This window comes from Pseudorasbora parva, chromosome 2 (genome assembly GCF_024679245.1).
Source record: "Pseudorasbora parva isolate DD20220531a chromosome 2, ASM2467924v1, whole genome shotgun sequence".
Taxonomy (NCBI): domain Eukaryota; kingdom Metazoa; phylum Chordata; class Actinopteri; order Cypriniformes; family Gobionidae; genus Pseudorasbora; species Pseudorasbora parva.
Window position 1 is genome coordinate 45,308,702 of NC_090173.1, and position 18,216 is coordinate 45,326,917.

At 38.4% G+C, this 18,216-nt stretch overlaps 1 protein-coding gene across 3 annotated transcripts in view; it reads right to left on the minus strand.

The window, feature by feature from the left end:
- The window catches only part of pbx4 (pre-B-cell leukemia transcription factor 4), a 49,595-nt gene that overhangs the window by 11,233 nt on the left and 20,146 nt on the right, over nucleotides 1–18,216 (minus strand). For all 3 annotated transcript variants that reach the window (XM_067421681.1, XM_067421666.1, XM_067421674.1), the window contains 3 exons: nucleotides 6,293–6,537; nucleotides 5,470–5,660; nucleotides 5,193–5,328 (listed from right to left, as the gene is read on the minus strand). In XM_067421681.1, the coding sequence (XP_067277782.1) occupies nucleotides 5,193–5,328; nucleotides 5,470–5,660; nucleotides 6,293–6,537 (572 nt within the window). The remainder of the gene's footprint in view (nucleotides 1–5,192; nucleotides 5,329–5,469; nucleotides 5,661–6,292; nucleotides 6,538–18,216) is intronic.

Below are 18,216 nucleotides of genomic sequence, written 5' to 3' on the forward strand. Positions count from 1 at the left end.
TGATAAATCGTCAGTCACGTTCGAGTACTCTTGCCCATTCCTATATGTGCATCGTATAAAGCTATTGTCTCTCATTAAAAGATGGATTAACGCACAAATAAATCATTTTGATTACTTTTAAGATTTCTCTATGACGTCTGGGTTTTAGACTTCCAATAGAGAAACAGAATTTAGGTTTTTATTAAAAATATGTTAATTTTTTTTTTTGAAGATAAATGGTTTGGAATGATATGAGTGGGAGTAAATGATGGTGTGCAAAAAGTGCTCATCTTTGCAATATGTGCAACATCAATAATTACCATCAATAACCACTCATTGGAACAGAAATGATGCTGAAGAAGAGATTTGTGAGAGAGATTTGTGATTTGACACTTTCTTGTTGTTTTCTGATACTCATCAGCAGCCTTATGTAAATTATGCACCATTAACTTTAATGACATTACTTCTATATTTTATGGAAACCTTGTCAAATAAGTCCATGATTTACAGAAAAATGGCCGCTACTGATTGAGTGACAAAAGGTCTCAGCCTGCTGCGAATAACTTGACTTCTTGAGTAGGTGCTATAAAATTCATGTGACCTAAAGTTAAACCTAAAAGTCTGTTCTATCAACAATTGAAAGAATTTTTATCAAACGGTGTCATAATGGAGAATATGGATCAACGTGAGTTTTCCCTCCAAACAATCTTGGGTGCCATACAACAAAGCAAAATGGAAACGACTGCCCATATTGACAATATGATTCTACCTGTGCAGACTACTTTAAACAATATACAAGGGTCACTATCTACACTATGTGACCAAATTACAGAGTTGGAGCATCGTGTAAGTGCTACTGAATGTAACATTGAAGATTTGACCAAGCGAGTTGCTGCGCTTGGAAAGGAGAACACATACCTGAGGGAAAAAGCCGATGATGCCGAGAACAGGAGCAGGATTAACAATCTTCGCTTCACTAATGTCTCGGAGCACAGTGAAGGCACCGACACAGCGGGCTTTATAGTTCAGCTTCTATGCCACCTTTTCGGCAGTGACAACTTTCCCACACCGCCAGTGATTGAAAAGGCTCATCGTTCTCCCACATACAGTTCCACAAGTAATGCGAGATCTTCACGGCCTATCCTTGTAAAGTTTTTATACTTCCAGGATAAAGTCAAAATCTTGCGTTTGGCCAGAGAGAAAAAAGAGCTTAGTTTCCAAGGTAGACGCATATACATCAATCCCGATTTCAGCATGGATCTGCTTAAAAGACGCCGCCAATATGATGACATCAAGAAAAAGCTGCGTGAAGCAGGCAACAGTTACTCTTTACTTTACCCTGCTACTCTGAAAGTCATTATCGATGGCAAACCTAAGCTTTTTCGCACTCCCGGGGAAGCGCATGACTTTTTTCGGGATTTCGTCTCTTCTCCATGATGTAACTCATAACCCTGGTAATTCTTCTAACGGCTGAATAATGTTTGACATTACGAAAGATACACCATATGCGGTAAATACTTTAAACTTCTCATTTAAGTACTGTACATGCCTGGTCATGTCCCTGCAAACACTTCTTTACGTTTTTTTTTTTTTGTATACTAATGACTCTATAAGCATGTTTTGTTTGCCGTATTCTGCGGTGTTCTGTCGCACATTACTATGCTAATGGCGTAAGATCTCGGTGAGTGTAATTCACTGAAATACTTAGTGAGCAAATTGTGATTTTTATGTGTTTGCTATTTTGAGTTTATCTTCTCTGGCGATTTAATACACATTTTTATGTGTCTATTTGATTTTTCTTATTATATTATTACCCCTACAATTAATTAAAGTATTTGAGACGCAGCAGGCTGTACCTGTTACCTGTTATCTGCAATATTGCAGTGAGCCTCCTATTTCTCACTTTTATGTATGTCATGTCCTGTTTGTCTGTGTGTTTGTCAATGTATGTCTTCTGCTTTATGTCCTCTTTCTCTCCTATGCCCCATTTCATATTTATTAAATTTGAGGAATAGAATCGTTCAAGGGTCTAAAAATAATCCATCTTAACATAAGAAGTCTAGTACCAAAAATTGATCTTCTGAGAGTTTGGGTTTCCTATCATAAGCCTCATATTATCACCCTTTCTGAAACATGGTTACATAATAAAATATCAGATGTTGAAATTAAGATGGATGGTTATGCTCTTTTTAGAGCTGACAGAGGCTCCAGGGGAGGTGGGTTAGTAACATATGTCTCTACAAATTTAACAGGTGAACTTCTCATTCCAACTGTTGAGCCGGTTAATTTTGAATCACTTGTTGTAAAAATAATATTCCATGAAAATAAACATATAATTATAACTAATATCTATAAACCACCATCTGCTTCATCTGATTCAATTAAGTTAATTATTAATACAATTAATTCTCTCAGAAAAAACAGTGAAATGGTGGTTCTTGGTGATTTTAACTGCAATTGGCTTCACCGCTCCTCCTCGAGTGACAGAAATATGATTGCAGGTGCTAATTTCACTCAGTTAATAAAAGAACCAACCAGAATTGGTCGCTATTCGTCATCTTTGCTCGACTGGATACTAGTTACAAATCCAGATAGGATAAGTACATCGGGCATATTGTCTGACAGCTTTAGTGACCACTCAATTGTTTTCTGTGTGTGGAAAATCAAAATACCCAAACTACCACCTAAATACATTAAAGTCAGACAATCCAAAAACATAAATACTGAACAATTTATAAATGACCTAGCTAATATTAATTGGACTAGATTTGATTTAATTCCTTCTGTTGAGAATGCATGGGATTTCTTCTATTCTGAAGTTAACAATGTAATTAATCAACATGCTCCATTTAAAACGATTCGTGTGAAGGGTCGACATCTCCCATGGATTAGTCCTGATTTAATATGCCTTTTTAAAAAACGTGATCGAGCGTGGGTAAAATGTAAACAATCTAGAGACCCAACTGATCGGGAAGAATATCGACAACTTAGGAACCACTGCAAAACACAAACTCGGAATGCAAAATCTAATTATTATAAGGATGCCTTTAGTCAAAATTGGAATAATCCCAAACAGTTTTGGAAACATCTAGATCACCTCCTTAATAAATCAAATAATGACTCTATTAATGGCGTTATTGTAAATGATAATGTTATTTCTGATCCTCTTATGATTGCTCAGGCATTTAATGCACATTTTTCTCAAATTAGTAGTTCACTATATTCTGACTATTTAGTTTCCTCTAGTTTATCAAATCAAACAAATGGATCCTTTTCATTTTCTAGAATTCAGCCATCTCAAGTATTTCAAGCCATCTCTGAATTAAAAAATGGTAGTGTTGGACCTGATGGGTTGGAAACCAAATTTCTTAAACTTGGATCCAGTATATTAATACATCCACTTTCTAATTTGTACAATATGTCTTTAGATATGAGTTCCATTCCAATTGTTTGGAAAACAGCAAGAGTAACTCCAATATTTAAGGGAGGTGACAATACAGACTTAGGTAATTACCGTCCAATTTCTATTATTTGTACAGTTACCAAAATATTTGAAAAGATTATTTATCAACAATTATATAAATATCTTAATCAATTAAACATATTATCTCCTTATCAATCAGGTTTTCGTTCTGGGTACTCTACAACAACTGCCTTACTTAAATTCACTAACGATGTATTCTCTTCCTGTGACAAGAACCAATGTACAGGTGCTATATTTCTTGACCTCTCCAAGGCTTTTGACTTGGTAGATCACTACTTGCTTCTGGACAAGCTTGAATCCATAGGATTTGATAGAAATGCTCTCTTATGGTTTAATGCTTATCTCCATAACAGACGGCAGTTTGTTCAATTTAAAGATGCACAGTCTGACGAATGTATTATGGAAAAAGGTGTGCCACAGGGTTCTATCCTTGGCCCCCTTCTTTTTTCAATTTTTGTTAATGATCTCCCGGAAGTGTGTAATAATTGTCAAGTACATTTATATGCAGATGATACTGTTGTCTATTTTTCAAGTTCCAACTCATTTCTTCTTCAGAACAAATTACAGACAGACCTTAAATCAGTTCAAAATTGGCTTAAAGGTAACCTCTTAAAACTCAATATGAAAAAATCATTATGTATGCTCTTTGGTACTCATCATTCTCTTAAATCTGCTGAACTTAACTTGTATTTTGATAATGGTACTCCAGTGACAAAAGAGACCTCTGTTAAATATTTGGGAATTTGGCTTGATGCAGAATTAAATTTCAAACCACATATTGATTACATAATAAAACGAACATATTCTTGTTTAATGCCTCTATACAGGTCATCAAATTGTTTTACATTTAGAGTACGAAAAAAGATAATTACCCAATTAATTTTACCAATTATTGATTATGCAGATATAGTTTATCAAAACACGTACAATGTATATCTTAAACCATTAGAAGTTCTATTTAATAATCTGTGTAGGTTCATTTTAAAGTGCCCATATAGAACTCATCATTGCCAATTATATATTCAGCTTAACTGGTTGCTGCCTGATAAAAGACGACAGTATCACTGGTTTCAATTTATTTTTAAATGCATCTATTTGAACTTACCACCATATCTGAAAAAATTTTTTGTACAATATACTCCAACTTATTTTCTTCGACATTCTCAATGCCTGACTTTTACAGTCCCTGTTATGTGCAAAGTAGTCGGTCGGAGGTCCTTTTGTTATAATGCTCCTTCAGACTGGAATAATCTGCCTCCATCTGTGAGATCTAAAACTACTTTAGGCTCCTTCAGAACTTCTTTGTTAAACTATTTGAAAACTGATTGTAAATGCTTTTAATTGTAATGGTTCCTTGAAATATCTTGTTTTGAAAACTGATTGTCAGTTTTTGTAATTGTTATGGTTCCTGTAACAGCTGTCTTTATAAACATTTGTATACCCTGCAGACTCTGAAATGGTTCCGGGAGGGTAGGGGGGATTTTTGAGCAGATTTGTCTTGTAATGTTTTGTTTGTTTTGTATTGTATTGAGTGTACTGTATCTGTTGTATGTTCTTGGTCCCCCTTGAAAACGAGATGTTGCATCTCAAGGGGCTTTCCATGAATAAAATTTCACAAATAAAAATGGAGCAGGAAAACTAGGTAAATTTAGGTATTTTTCTTATGCTTCATTATTGGAAAACTGGATTACAAAATTCCAGGTTTGCTGTAGACCATGCGTGCCCTTACCTGAGAGACAGTGATCCCACATTTCTTGGCCAACTCCTCCTTGGCTTCCTCACTGGGGTAAGGGTTGGACAGGTGAGAGTAGAAGTACTCATTCAGCACCTCTGTGGCTTGCTTATTGAAGTTGCGTCTCTTACGTCTGAGGACACAGTAAGTGGAGAAATCAGGTAAGAGTTTCATTTATACTAGGTTAATAATTAGCGGAATAGTCCACAGACCAGGAAAACACAACAAAATGAACTTCAACATCCTAAAGAGGCACAAGCGCACAGCCACGCACCTGGCATCGAGGAAGCGAGAGCGGAGGATCATGACAGCCTCACAGGTGCTCTGCTTGAGCTGCATCTGGATAGAGCTGAACTTGCGGTGGATGATGGCCACCATGCGCTCGATCTCTTTGGGTGAGATAGGCCGCGTGCGAGATTGTTCCCTCAGCAGGTTCATCACATGATTGGTGAACTCACTGCAGGCCTGTTAAATAAATAGAATTGAAGATCATCACAGATGCACAGTGCCATTCAAATGTTCGGTGTTTGTTATTATTTGTTAAAAAAGTATATTATGCTCACTAAGGCTGCATTAATTTGATCAAAAATACAGTAAAAACAGTAATATTGTGAAAGATTACAATTTAGAATAACTGTTTTCTATTTTAATATATTTTGAAATGCAATTTATTTCTGTGACACACAGCTGTATTTTTAGCATCATTACTTCAGTCACATGACCCTTCAGAAATCAATACTAATATGCGGATTCGCTGGTCAAGAAATATTTCTTATTATTGTCAATGTTGAAAACGTTGCTTTATATTTTTGAGGAAACCTTGACCGTGATGCATCAAGTTCAAAAGTAGCATTTACTTGAAATCTTTGTAACATTATAATTGTCATCCCTGTCAATTTTGATACATTTAATGCATCCTTGCCAAATAAAAGTACAAATTTCTTACTGACTCAAAATTTTGAAGGGAAAGATACGTATATGAAAGAACATTTCTAAAAAAAACGACTTCCCATTCATGATCACTCCACCAGTGAAATAAAAATATGCACAAACTTACAAATATTTCCTGAAATCAATTCATAAGTGCTGATTCTCACCTGTTCATATTTCTCTAGTTCGGAGTGGTAGATCTGGCGGATCTGTGCAAGTTTGGCTCTGTAGTCGGAGTGCTCGATGCTGCCGTCATTGGGTGATCCTCCAGCTGCCGCTGCAGCTGCGGCCGCTGCCGCTGAACCGCCACCCTTCTCAGGCCCAGACACCCCCTCGGCCAGCAGCATGTTATCCAGACGCATGATCTGGGGGTCTGGGGGGTCCTCTTCCTGTACGCCTCTGATGCTCAGCACTGCAGAAGAAAAAAAGATAAACAAACAGGTCAGTTGGAGAAGTTCAAAATAAGCTAACAGTAGTAACTGGTTACGTCACACTATGTAGAATTAATAGCATTTATTGCCCTATGCCAGAGACTGAAAGTACTTCTAAACTAAGTATGCAATTTGTGTCTCAGCCAGCAGAGGGCAGCATGGTACCTCAGTGGCAGGCTGGAGCACGAGGCACGGGCCCAATAATAGGAGAGCATGTGCTGTCACTATAAGCTCAAGCAGCCATATGTACACACCTCTCAGGCACTGAATTAAAACAAGACCTCTGTCAACTTCCTGCTATGGGCCTATCGCTCACACACAGTCTACACTCCTGTAGATATGCACACGTAGGATCGGCCAGTGCAAAGTGTAATAAAGGTAAGGGACAGAAATACATGAGCCAGAGGGTCTTTGTCTTTCCTCTAAACCAGTTTTACGAACTCTTAATGGTTTGCGAGAAATGCCAATGCCACATTAATTAAAATAAAAGGTAAAGGGCCCTGGTTACACTTGGTATTAAGATGTGTTCGGTCAATCTGATCAAAAGTAGACATGAGACATACACCTGGCGTTTTAATCTCTTTTGTCCACTTTAAACCACTTCTGTCCTGATTTCTTCGATGGGAGGGTCTATGGCTGTGGTCCGCAACCGGTGGCCCGCGGGCCGAAAGAGGCCCGCTGGCGATAATATCTGGCCCGTGCCCGCATCTGCCGAATCTGGCAGATTGTTTTGATAGCGGCTGGTTCTGAAATATATCTGTCAGTGTAACGGAGGCAAGCTAATGAGAACTGTGCAGGTAAACTGCCTTCATTTCAAGAGAATTTTGAGCATTTAGCCTCATCGTTAGAGCGTCAGACTACCGTGCAGAAAAGACCGGAGTTCGAGCCCCGCTCAGAGTGGGCAGTGCGAATCTAGTTATATCAACATTGAATCAATTTTGTCTTAAGTGATTTTGCCTTCAAAAAAATACAGCAACGTTTTAGCAGCAATGTTTTATTTTGGGATAAATTCAGAGCTTGCAATTTGAAAAGCTTTGAAAGACATTCAAGAGTCTGTGGAATAGATCGCTAGACACGAAAAAACAAGACAGCTAGACACGGCTAAAAGAGCCGTCATGAAATGTCTGGTTATGATGATAAAACGAACAGTGAAATATTGAAACGTTTGCCTATATCGCGGGGCATCAGCACCAACATGTGAACAATAACAACTCAAATTCAGCTTCTTTTTTATCAAAAAATATTGACAAGAACCAGTAAAAAAGTGCCATGCTTCGACTTGTGGTGCCGTCTGATATTATATTCTTTGGGACAGCTTTGTTGCAGATTAGATGCACCAACTTTGCATTCACAAAACCAGGTAGGATGCATGCACAGATGTCTTCCCATTCTTCTTTGTATGCCCTGTTAGTTCGCTGTTAGTGCTTTAACATCTTAAATGTTAACATCACTCTGCACTCGATGTAATAATAATCGTTTAGCCTACCTCCAACACAAATGATTGAAAAAAATGCAGTTTACTACGTGAGGATGCCAAGGAATAATTATGAGCGTAGAAGTATGAAATGAGACGTCAAATAATTATTACAATAGGTTCCATGTGTAACATGTAAATTAAAATACATTTATAATTCACAATATGGAAAGTGGAAATAATAAAACATAGTTCTTTAAGAGCACTCAAACATGCCAATAATGGGCTCATTCAAATTATCTTTTTTTTTAAAGTTATTTTTATTTATTTATTTATTTATTAAATTATCCCTCGACTATATTCTGACCCGCCATCTAGTGCCCAAATTTTATTTTGGCCCATGACCAAATATACTTGGCGACCCCTGGTCTATGGGCTATTGGGTTTTTTCAGATCTTTCCATCTAATGGACGAATTAAGCTCGCACAATTTTCATATGAACACAATCGGAGAAAACCAGCCACAAGACAATGGCGAACACATTGTTAGAAATCAGGAATGGTGAGAACATTGCGCTTTGTACATTTAGGTCTCCAGCACTCTGGTCGAAAGCTCAAAACTTTATTTAGCGTCGTCCACTTGTGATCTGATCAACCGAAACACATCTAATACCAGGTGTAAACAGGTCCTATACGTAATTTTTTTTATTTAGCTGTAAAAAATAATAATAAGTATTTCAAAAGAGACCACGTAAAGATGTTCATTGTCCTTTCCGAGAGGATAAAGGGATAGTTCACCCCCCAAAAAAACATTCTGCTAAATGTTTCATTTTGAACTTCACGCAAGAAAAGTCACAGGCATTTGGAACAACATGAGTAAATAAATCATTTACCATTACTCAGGGGAATATCTCAATGTGCATTTCGAGTAGATATTTAGGGTTTCCTGTCTGCTCTAGTTGAGCTTCAACTTTGAGTAGATCTAAGGTGCCTAGAATCCATTAGTGCATTTGGTTCGCTCTGTTTGTGAACTGAAAGAGTGAGAAACTTTCACAAAGAGTGTAAATAAAAGGCCATCTTTTGGAAACGTTTAGCGTTACGTCTGTGGCTGTTCTGACTGTACCATCCCCACTGAAATCAAAGCTGTATTTCCCATCCTCCCTTTAACTGATAACACATTTAATGACTTCAGCTCTTACCCTCCCCCAATAACGGCACAGAATTTTTTTCCAACTCTCCCTCTTTTTTTCCCCCTCGTACTTTTTGAAAACTTTCTTTCCCTTGGCAAGCGCTCTTTTTTTCTTCTTCTTCTTGTTCTCTCTTGCCCCTTCAGGGTCCCTCCACTCAGGTCCTCCCTCTTTCTTTCTCTCCAAGTTACATTCCATCTTTCATTTCTCCCCCTCTCCGAGCTCAGGAATGCAGCAGACCCAGCCGCCTGAACTAATGACCCCGATTCACCATCCCTCCCTCTTTCCCTCTCTTTACCTCTCTCTTTTTCAGCCAGCAAAACTCCCCAAAGTCAAACAAAAAGGAAGAACTCTTTTCTAAAGTATCATGACTCAACGTGAACTCATGATACAATATTTCTGTGACTAACACAAACAGTGTGAGCAAACTGTTGTGTACACTATGAAGGCGCACTATTTATTTATTATTTATTTCACAGGGACAATAGAGAAAAACACTGTTTTATAAGATTTCATGCATTCATTTGACTCTCCCTGGTTAGGCTTTAAAACAAAAGACAAATTACATTTGAAATATGAGTTATATTTTATTTTTATTTTAAAAAAATCAAACTGCAGTTTCATTCTAGTTGCAGTTTCAAATTTAAATAAATATTTAAACGTAATAAAACAAGAGAAAAACAAATCTTCAGTTGTTCATTCTTGTGGTGAATTATTTAATTAAGTATTTAAATGATTATAGTAAAACAAAAGAGAGAAAGGCAAATCTGTTTTTTTACTTTTTATACTATTTACTTTTTTTTATTATTATTATTTACATTATAATTATTATTATTTAACAAACGTGAAAAAATAATATAATTATTTGAATTAAGGCATTTTCAGCATTGCCACAAAGAGCGCTATAGTGCTCTCCCTCTCAGTTTTCCCTTTCACATCTACAATTTTGAGTTGGAGCAACAATTTAAAAAAACTAATGCAGAGAAACCTAGTTAAACTGTTGACATGTTTATAGCTAGCTAACTAAATTGCACATCGGGTTTATTTCTACATGTATGACATCACTGTTATGAAGTGCTGCCGAGGTTTTTTAGTGCACTGACAAAATGTACGCTTAAAATTATGTAGTGTGTCTGGCCTAAACTCAAAATGGACCTCTGTTGTCCTGAATTGTGACCCAGACTCAACGTGCGTGCATGCATGCGTGTGTGTTTGTGTGTGTGTGTGTCTGTGTGTGTGCGTGCGCGTGTACTCTGATGGGTGAGGGGAGGGTCGTTGTTTTTACGACCGCAGCCCCACAATCAATAGAGTGAAATTTACCACCTCCCCAAAGAGTATCACCCACAATATCCATTACGAGCTCTGCCTCCAGCCGAATCCCTCAAGCATACAGCCTTTTCTTCAGCCTAATTATCTCAATTAAGCTATGATTACTGATAATTACACAAATAACCCACAGCATTCGACACAAGATGATATGGACCCCTTTAAATTTCTAACACCCCTTTATATTTCAATTTATTACCAACCTTGATTTTGAAACCCATAATAATGTATCCATGAATAAAGTGGGGATTTCGCCACGGCTGGATACGTTTTATAATAGCTTGGTGGTAAACGCTTACAGCTACATTCTGAATCCTGACCATATTAACCAGAAAAGCCACTGCAGCTCAATGTTTGTACGGCTTTAAGAAGATTAATAAAGCCAGCCTGTTAAATCTTTCAATTAGCACACTTCATTAATACAAACACACCGCCATGCTAATGAGATAATGTACATTTTAATGCGCTGCATCTGTCCAAGTTGCACTAATATCCTTCCATTAAATTTATGAATGATCGACGCCGATGCACGCCCCTCCCTTACGCGGGGAGGAATTCCCTCATTTGTGAAGGATCGGTGAAAACGTGCAGGCGGGGAAAAACGCAAAGGGGCCGAGTGGAAAAAGCCAGCAGACGTCCAGGCGTTAGCAGACAGAGCTGGCGAGTCGTATGAAATATTCAGGGTGCCCAGCTGGGTTCGACTGCATACATAATCAGGCACAGAACGTGGCCAGGTACGGCACAGGTGATGAGTTAAGCGCAGGAAAAGGTATTGTGTTCGCTGCTGGAAGCAGTGCATTAATGCTGCCATTTTCTTTGCATTACTAGAGAAACAGTCCATCAAGGCTGTGTTGGCTGCCTTTGCTCGGGCCTCGTCTGTCTTTTTCTCTGTACCTCTTAACGCATTCTCTCTCTCTCTCTCTCTCTCTCTCTCTCTCTCTCTCTCTCTCTCTCTCTCGTTCACCCTCCCTCCTCCTTTGGCTTGGGCCGCTCTCCCGTCATACCCCGCCTCCTTTTCTCTCCGTGCCCCCAGCCACCTCCCCCCATCCTCTGTTCTCCATTTCAGTCGAGTTCTCCATGTGAGCCGCAATCCCTCATGCTGTCAGCCCCCCCTCTACCGCTCTCTGTAGACAGACAGGATTAGCATTTTAATTGCATCAGCTCCCTTGGGTATTCTCAGCCTTTCACTGGGAGAGCGCGAGGGAGCAGAAGGGGGGAAGAGAAGGTAAGGAGAGAAAAGAGGAGAATTGTGGGGGGAAAACAGCAAAAGGGAGTCACAGGAGGAGATAAAATAGCGAGGAGGAGAGCAGACAGAACGAGCAGGAGATGGAAAAATAGAGGGGGCAGGGAGGCCGAGAAAGAGAGAAAACGGGAAAGGAAGGGTTTGGAAGAGTTGAAGATGATCGCGGTGGGCTGCACACGAGTGCGGGGCGACACTTAGGAAATGACAACGCTCTGACCGCAACAGCCAATAAATCAAAAGGAGGAAGGCGAACACGACAGGGGAGGGATCTTACGCGCCCTGAAAAGCACGCCCACGTGGACGCAAACAAACATGCTAACCTGAGAGCTAAGTGGGATGTAAATAAGGGGAATTTATCTTCAAAACAAAACGACTGCAGTGCCATTACAGTCGAAAGTGAAATACGAGGGTCATTCCTACTTTGCAGTACGTTTTCAGGTCCCCATCACACACTGTCTTAATGTACAGCACAAATACTGAATATCCCTGGTGCTTCTTCATTATATTCTTTCTCCTATGCGTTTTGTTTTATTGGAAGATGAGACGACTTTCAAAAATAAAAAAAAAATAATAATAATAAATCTTACTGAGGGTAGTGTACGATTTTACACTAGATCATCTGCGTCCTCCATATCAATTTTCTTTTTGAACTGATTGAGGTCAACAAATTAAATTGAAGATGACCCTCACGTCTTGCTTTGGTTTCATTTATTAACAGCCTCAGCATGACCAAAGCATTTTTCTGACAAATTTATTTCTATAGAAATACACACATGCATATTTAACTTGGAGTTCAAATGGTACTGCATAACAGGAATACAAATTCGGGGAAATGCCAATATTTTTATGCACATAAAAAATGCAGACGCATTTCCGCATGAGTTTGTATGAAGGCTTGCTGCGGTGTTGTGGGTAAAAGCTAGAAAAAGAGCACAAAACAAGTGCTAACTTAACTTTACAGTGAATCAGCACTGAATAAACAACCTTAAATAGCAGGATTACGGACAGCCAGTGCACCATGCTGGTAAGCTATGAGAGTTAATGGTTCTGAGAATATTGACAAAATCACTTAAGCAACTTAACCCGACTCAGACAAAATGAGGAAGGGAATCACGATACGTGACAGGAGCGATGTCCAAACCCCAAAACCAAAAGAAAACAAATGTGACGACACTGAAGAGAATGTGTCAAAATATAGTGTCGGGTTTCTTCAGAGAAACTATGAGAGGAGGGCATCTTGAGTGAGTGCCAAGGTGGTATAAAGCCGCAAAATCCATCGGAAAGTTCCTGTTGTAAGCAGCTCAGGTTAAGCAGCATCTGCGGGGCCTATTTCCCGACGCCCAGTGGCACGCACCTGGTGGCTCGTCCTCTGACATGCACACACGGGTCCGTTCACGCCCTGTGAGGAGCGGCCATTGGTCAGCGTCAACAGAGGATGTGATTAGGGTGTGAACAGCGCTCCTACCTTAGGCAAACACGGCGTCTGCTCTAACTTGTCATTTATCAGCTCTTAATTAACTCAGCTAACATTTCATAGACCCGAGCGGCGGTACAACAAGCTTCGCTAGGCACGCAGAGACCGGTCAGACAAGATCACGCAGGTGAGAACACACACCATCCCACCTCCATGAGCTCGACACGGTCAGGTGAAACATCACACTGGGGACAAAAGAAGCCTCTGCGGATGACTTCACTCTGGGAGGAAGAGGAGGAGGAAGAAGGCTGTTGCTGTGGCGATTCGTCCTACCGACACGCCCCCCTCTCGCCCGTTCCCTGGCTCATCAGCGCAGCTGCCTCCTGTGCTAATTAGCACCGCCTCTTAAGGAGCTCCTAAAGACCTTGTGAAAAATGAACGCTCATTTGAGAGGTCGTTAATTTGCACTGTTATGCAAATTAGGTGGCAATTAAGCAATAGATCAGAGGAGCAGCTCCCATTTATAACGAGCGAACGAGAAATATGACAGAGGCAAACAGGGCCGGGGAGAGTGGCGGCTCGCTGCACTGAGGGGGAGTGTAAACTAACCTTAGCCCACTGCAGCTCAGACAGACAGACAGAGAGAGAGAGACAGACAGACAGACAGACAGAAAGAGAGAGCGTGCGCGAGAGAGAGAGAGAGAGAGAGAGAGAGAGAGAGAGAGAGAGAGAGAGTCCGACCATGTGAACAGGTGAATGGCACAGCATGTTCAAGTAAGAAGACGAGACTGCCACAGCTGCAGCGCTGGAGTTTGAAACATTTAGCTGCATCACCTCGTGCTACTCATGCAACCATAAAACTACATTTTTAATGTCATTTTTGGCCTTTTTATTATTTATAGGAGAGTGAAGAGAAGACAGGAAATGTTGAAAGAAAGGTGGAGGATGACGAATATGTGATGACGCAAACCAGATTCAAACTCGTGCTGCGCGCATGACCACCTCCATAATTTAAAAATGCCCATGCAAACTTGTGAGCCCCTTGCTAGAATGTTGTAGGTTGTTGCCAGGACCTTGCTATCATATGCGATGGCTAAGGTGTTCTGAGTGGTTTTAAACATCATGCAGTTGCAAAGGTATTTTAGGTGGTTGCATACTGACCCATGTCAAAATAACCTCAAAGATAGTCTTAAATATGTTTTTATATTTTTATATTTTCTTTGCAGAAATTAGTTGTTTTATTTTCCGGCAAGGGCATTAAATGTATCAAAGGTGTTCGTAAACACACTGATAATATTTTAAAAATATTTCCATTTAATATAAATTTTAACTTTGTTCATCGAAGAATGCGGAGAAAATGTATCATGTTTTCCATGAAAAAACATTAAGCAGCAATGTTTTCAACAATAATAATCAGAAATGATTTCTGAAGGATCACGCGACACTGAAAACTGCAGTAATGATGCTGAAAATTCAGCTTTACATCACAGGAATAAATTAAAATGTTTTAATCATTTCAAATTGTAATATTATTTCAAAATACTACGGTTTTAATTGTATTTTGAACAAATAACTGTAGCGTTAGGGAGCATAAGAGACTTCATTCCGAATTATGTATGTTTCATATTGTATTATATCCTTGTATTACTTTTATATATGTATTACTAAATGTATATTACAAATATATGCATTACTTTTTGTAAACAGTGTAACATATTACAATAAAAATATAAAGTTTATATATATATATATATATATATATATATATATATATATATATATATATATATATATATATATATATATACATACATATACACACACACACACACACACACACATATATATAACTTTAAATGCTGCCACCTATTTTTATTGTAATATGTACAATAAAAGTAGTATGTAACATATTACAATAAAAATAGGTGTAAATGTTTAAAGTTTATCTATCTATCTATCTATCTATCTATCTATCTATCTATCTATCTATCTATCTATCTATCTATCTATCTATCTATCTATCTATCTATCTATCTATCTATCTATCTATCTATTGCATTAAATTATTTTTTTTCTGTTAAAACAACACATTTTCACATTTTCTCGTGTTTTACTTAATATTGGCACACGCGATCCCTCTACACTGCGGAAGATGCGCAGATGATGTGAAAAGCAGTGATCTCCATTTTAAATTGTCTGCTTAAATAAACATTTTATTCAATTGGCCTGTTTTCACGAGCTGTTTGCGCTGTTTACTGCGACTAAACCTTCTCAGTGATAGACTGTAATAAATACAAACATGGATCTCAAGACTGCATTTGCTATTGTGGCTGCTGAATAAATGCACTTTCGCAAACCTCTATTTTTGCTGTTGTTTTAATAGAAAAATATTAACATCATTTGGAGTGATTAGATTTTGAGGCATTTTACTGTTTTATTTTTTTTTGTAGTTTCTTGTATTACCAGTAGGCATACATGATAAATACTATAGCCTTTAATAAATCTGCAAACTAGATGAGGTAAAATAAGATTAAAGACTAAGAATAAATAAATAAAAATAGCTGACAAAATGAACACTAGGACCAATATTGTTGGTATCATTCAAGTCAGTAGCGCAGCTGGTTTAGAACGTTACTCATCGAAGGTTAATAATTGAGGTCAGAAGTTTGTTCAAATCCCATACCCTACATTTGAGACTTGTGCCACTAACTAGTCGTGTGTCCATCTTAACCCACATTATATTAACACCTTTGCGTGAGACAAACAGATTACTGTAGTTTAACAAAAGGCCAATGCCTCAATTCAAATGGTATGTGTAGAAACTTGAAACTCCCTCCCTCGAGAGAAGCTTAAAGTGAGAGGAGCTCAGAGCAAACTCTGACAGATCACCCCTGCTCAAATCCCTTCTCCAGTGCTCTAGATTAGTCACAGACTGCAGTGAGGACCTCCACATAGGGATGGAAGCCTCCCATCAATTGTAATTAATCCTTAATTAGTCTGGATTAGGTGTTGGGCTCTGACTCTCTACCACACCACCAAAGCCACGCCAGCTAATGTAATCCAGCTGAGGCCACATTTACATATCTTTAATTAAAGAGACATGGGCTTCTTTCAAACACTGTTCCCTAGACCAGCAGACTGAGGGACATCTCCATGAGTTGACACAACGCAGATAAATACGGCTGTCGCTCCTCTTTTGAGTGCTTAATCCTGACATAAATTTGGGGTGTTTAAGAGAGCGAAAACTCCACCCATCTGAACTAAATTCTGATCCTAAAAGTTCAGTTAATGACTGACAAAATTTGTCCACAAAGTGCTTAAAAATAAGAACGCAACATTTTAATTAGTATTGTAAGATGTGGTTATAATAGTTTTCTATTATATGGATAAAGATAACAGCATTCAAAATGCATTAAACGTCAGATTGAATTCAGGGGACATAGCAGTGGCTCTAAACCAGGGGACCGGGGTCCCACAGGGGGTCTCAAAATGACTGATTTAAAATGAGATATTAAATGAAGGGTATTAAAGTGAACAAACAACGAAAAGAAAGACATATCGTTGTATATATTTATGTGACAATATTTTGCGATTTTAAAATATGATATTCCTCACTGAGGTGAAAAACCTTAGTGTCTCGCGATATCCCCACGAGCTAAGTTTGTGACAAAAACTTTTACAGTGCTTGCATTATATTGTTTTGTCTTTTACTTCATATGATAATAATACATCAGTATGTTTGTAAATATGCAAACTGTTGTTCATCACAATTTCAAAATAAAAGTTTAAACCCTATCTCTCAGGTTGCATGTTTTGATGTCCACTGTAATAAATTACAGTGGCTGTAGCATTTCTATCATTATGAAGAAGTGGCCAAATATTGATAGGATTAATTTAACCTTTAAATTCATAATTTGGCCAATATAAAACAAAGGATTTGATCATGCTGTAAAGTATAACAACAACAATTATCAGGCTGTTGGCACCCCTGTAGGTATTTCTTATAATACATAATGTATTTAAATAAATTAGTATTGCCTCATTATTATTATGATTATATATGTATTTTAAGTCATTTTTAAATGCTATTACCAGAAAAATAAAACTATCCAATTACTTAATTAATTGCCAAAATAACCAACCAATTATTCAAATACCAAAATAATAATTTGTGACAGCCCTAGATGAGTAAAAATGTGCCTGCGTTGTTTTGCATTTTAGTCAAATAAACAACTAGTTTTCCAGTTAAGTCATTAAAATTTCTTAATGTAGTGTCTCGTTCTCATGAACCCAAAATCATGCATCGTCCCGTGAGTTAAGTGTATCGTCTAGTCAATTACAAAATACTGGAAAAGCAATGGGGCCTTTGAATATTTTTGTGAACATCAGTAGGCTTTGAAAGGTTGAGAACCACTTGTCTATAATTCTATAGACAATTCTAAACAACCACTTGTCTATAATTCTAAAGGAAACTTGCTGCAGATATATGTAAACCATAAAATTACTGCATTTTGATGAAATAACATCATACACTGATGAATCGTGAACAATAGGACCAGGCACAATCATTTAATAAATAGGGTCAATTAAGATTTTAATTCGTATTTAAACTGCATTTTGCAATAAATTAATCTATTAGACCAGAGGAAGTACTTGGCAGATCCACTCAAAGGGCCTGGGTGTATTTTAAACGTTTCCTTGAATTCAAAAGTACACCATCCAATTTTGCTCGTCCGGTCCTGAGAAAAGGCTCGATTCCTCAAGGAGCAACGTAATGAGAGGAAAGACGCTCAGCCCACACAGCATTAGGACAGAGCCGAGCGCTCAGGGTGACGCTCCACCCCCCCCGCCACCATTCTGGACCTTGTGATGGGGGGGAAGGGGGGCGCCTGTCAGGGCCAGGGGTCTGTGTGATATTAGCCGTCTGCCAATCCGGCGTGGGGAATGGACACAGAGTAATTACTGCTGCTCTTACTGCCTCATCAATCTCTCTCTATCGCTGTCTCTCTCTCTCTCCCCTCTCTCCCCCCTTCACACTCTATCTTTCTCACTCCTAGAACAGAGGAGAGAAAAACAG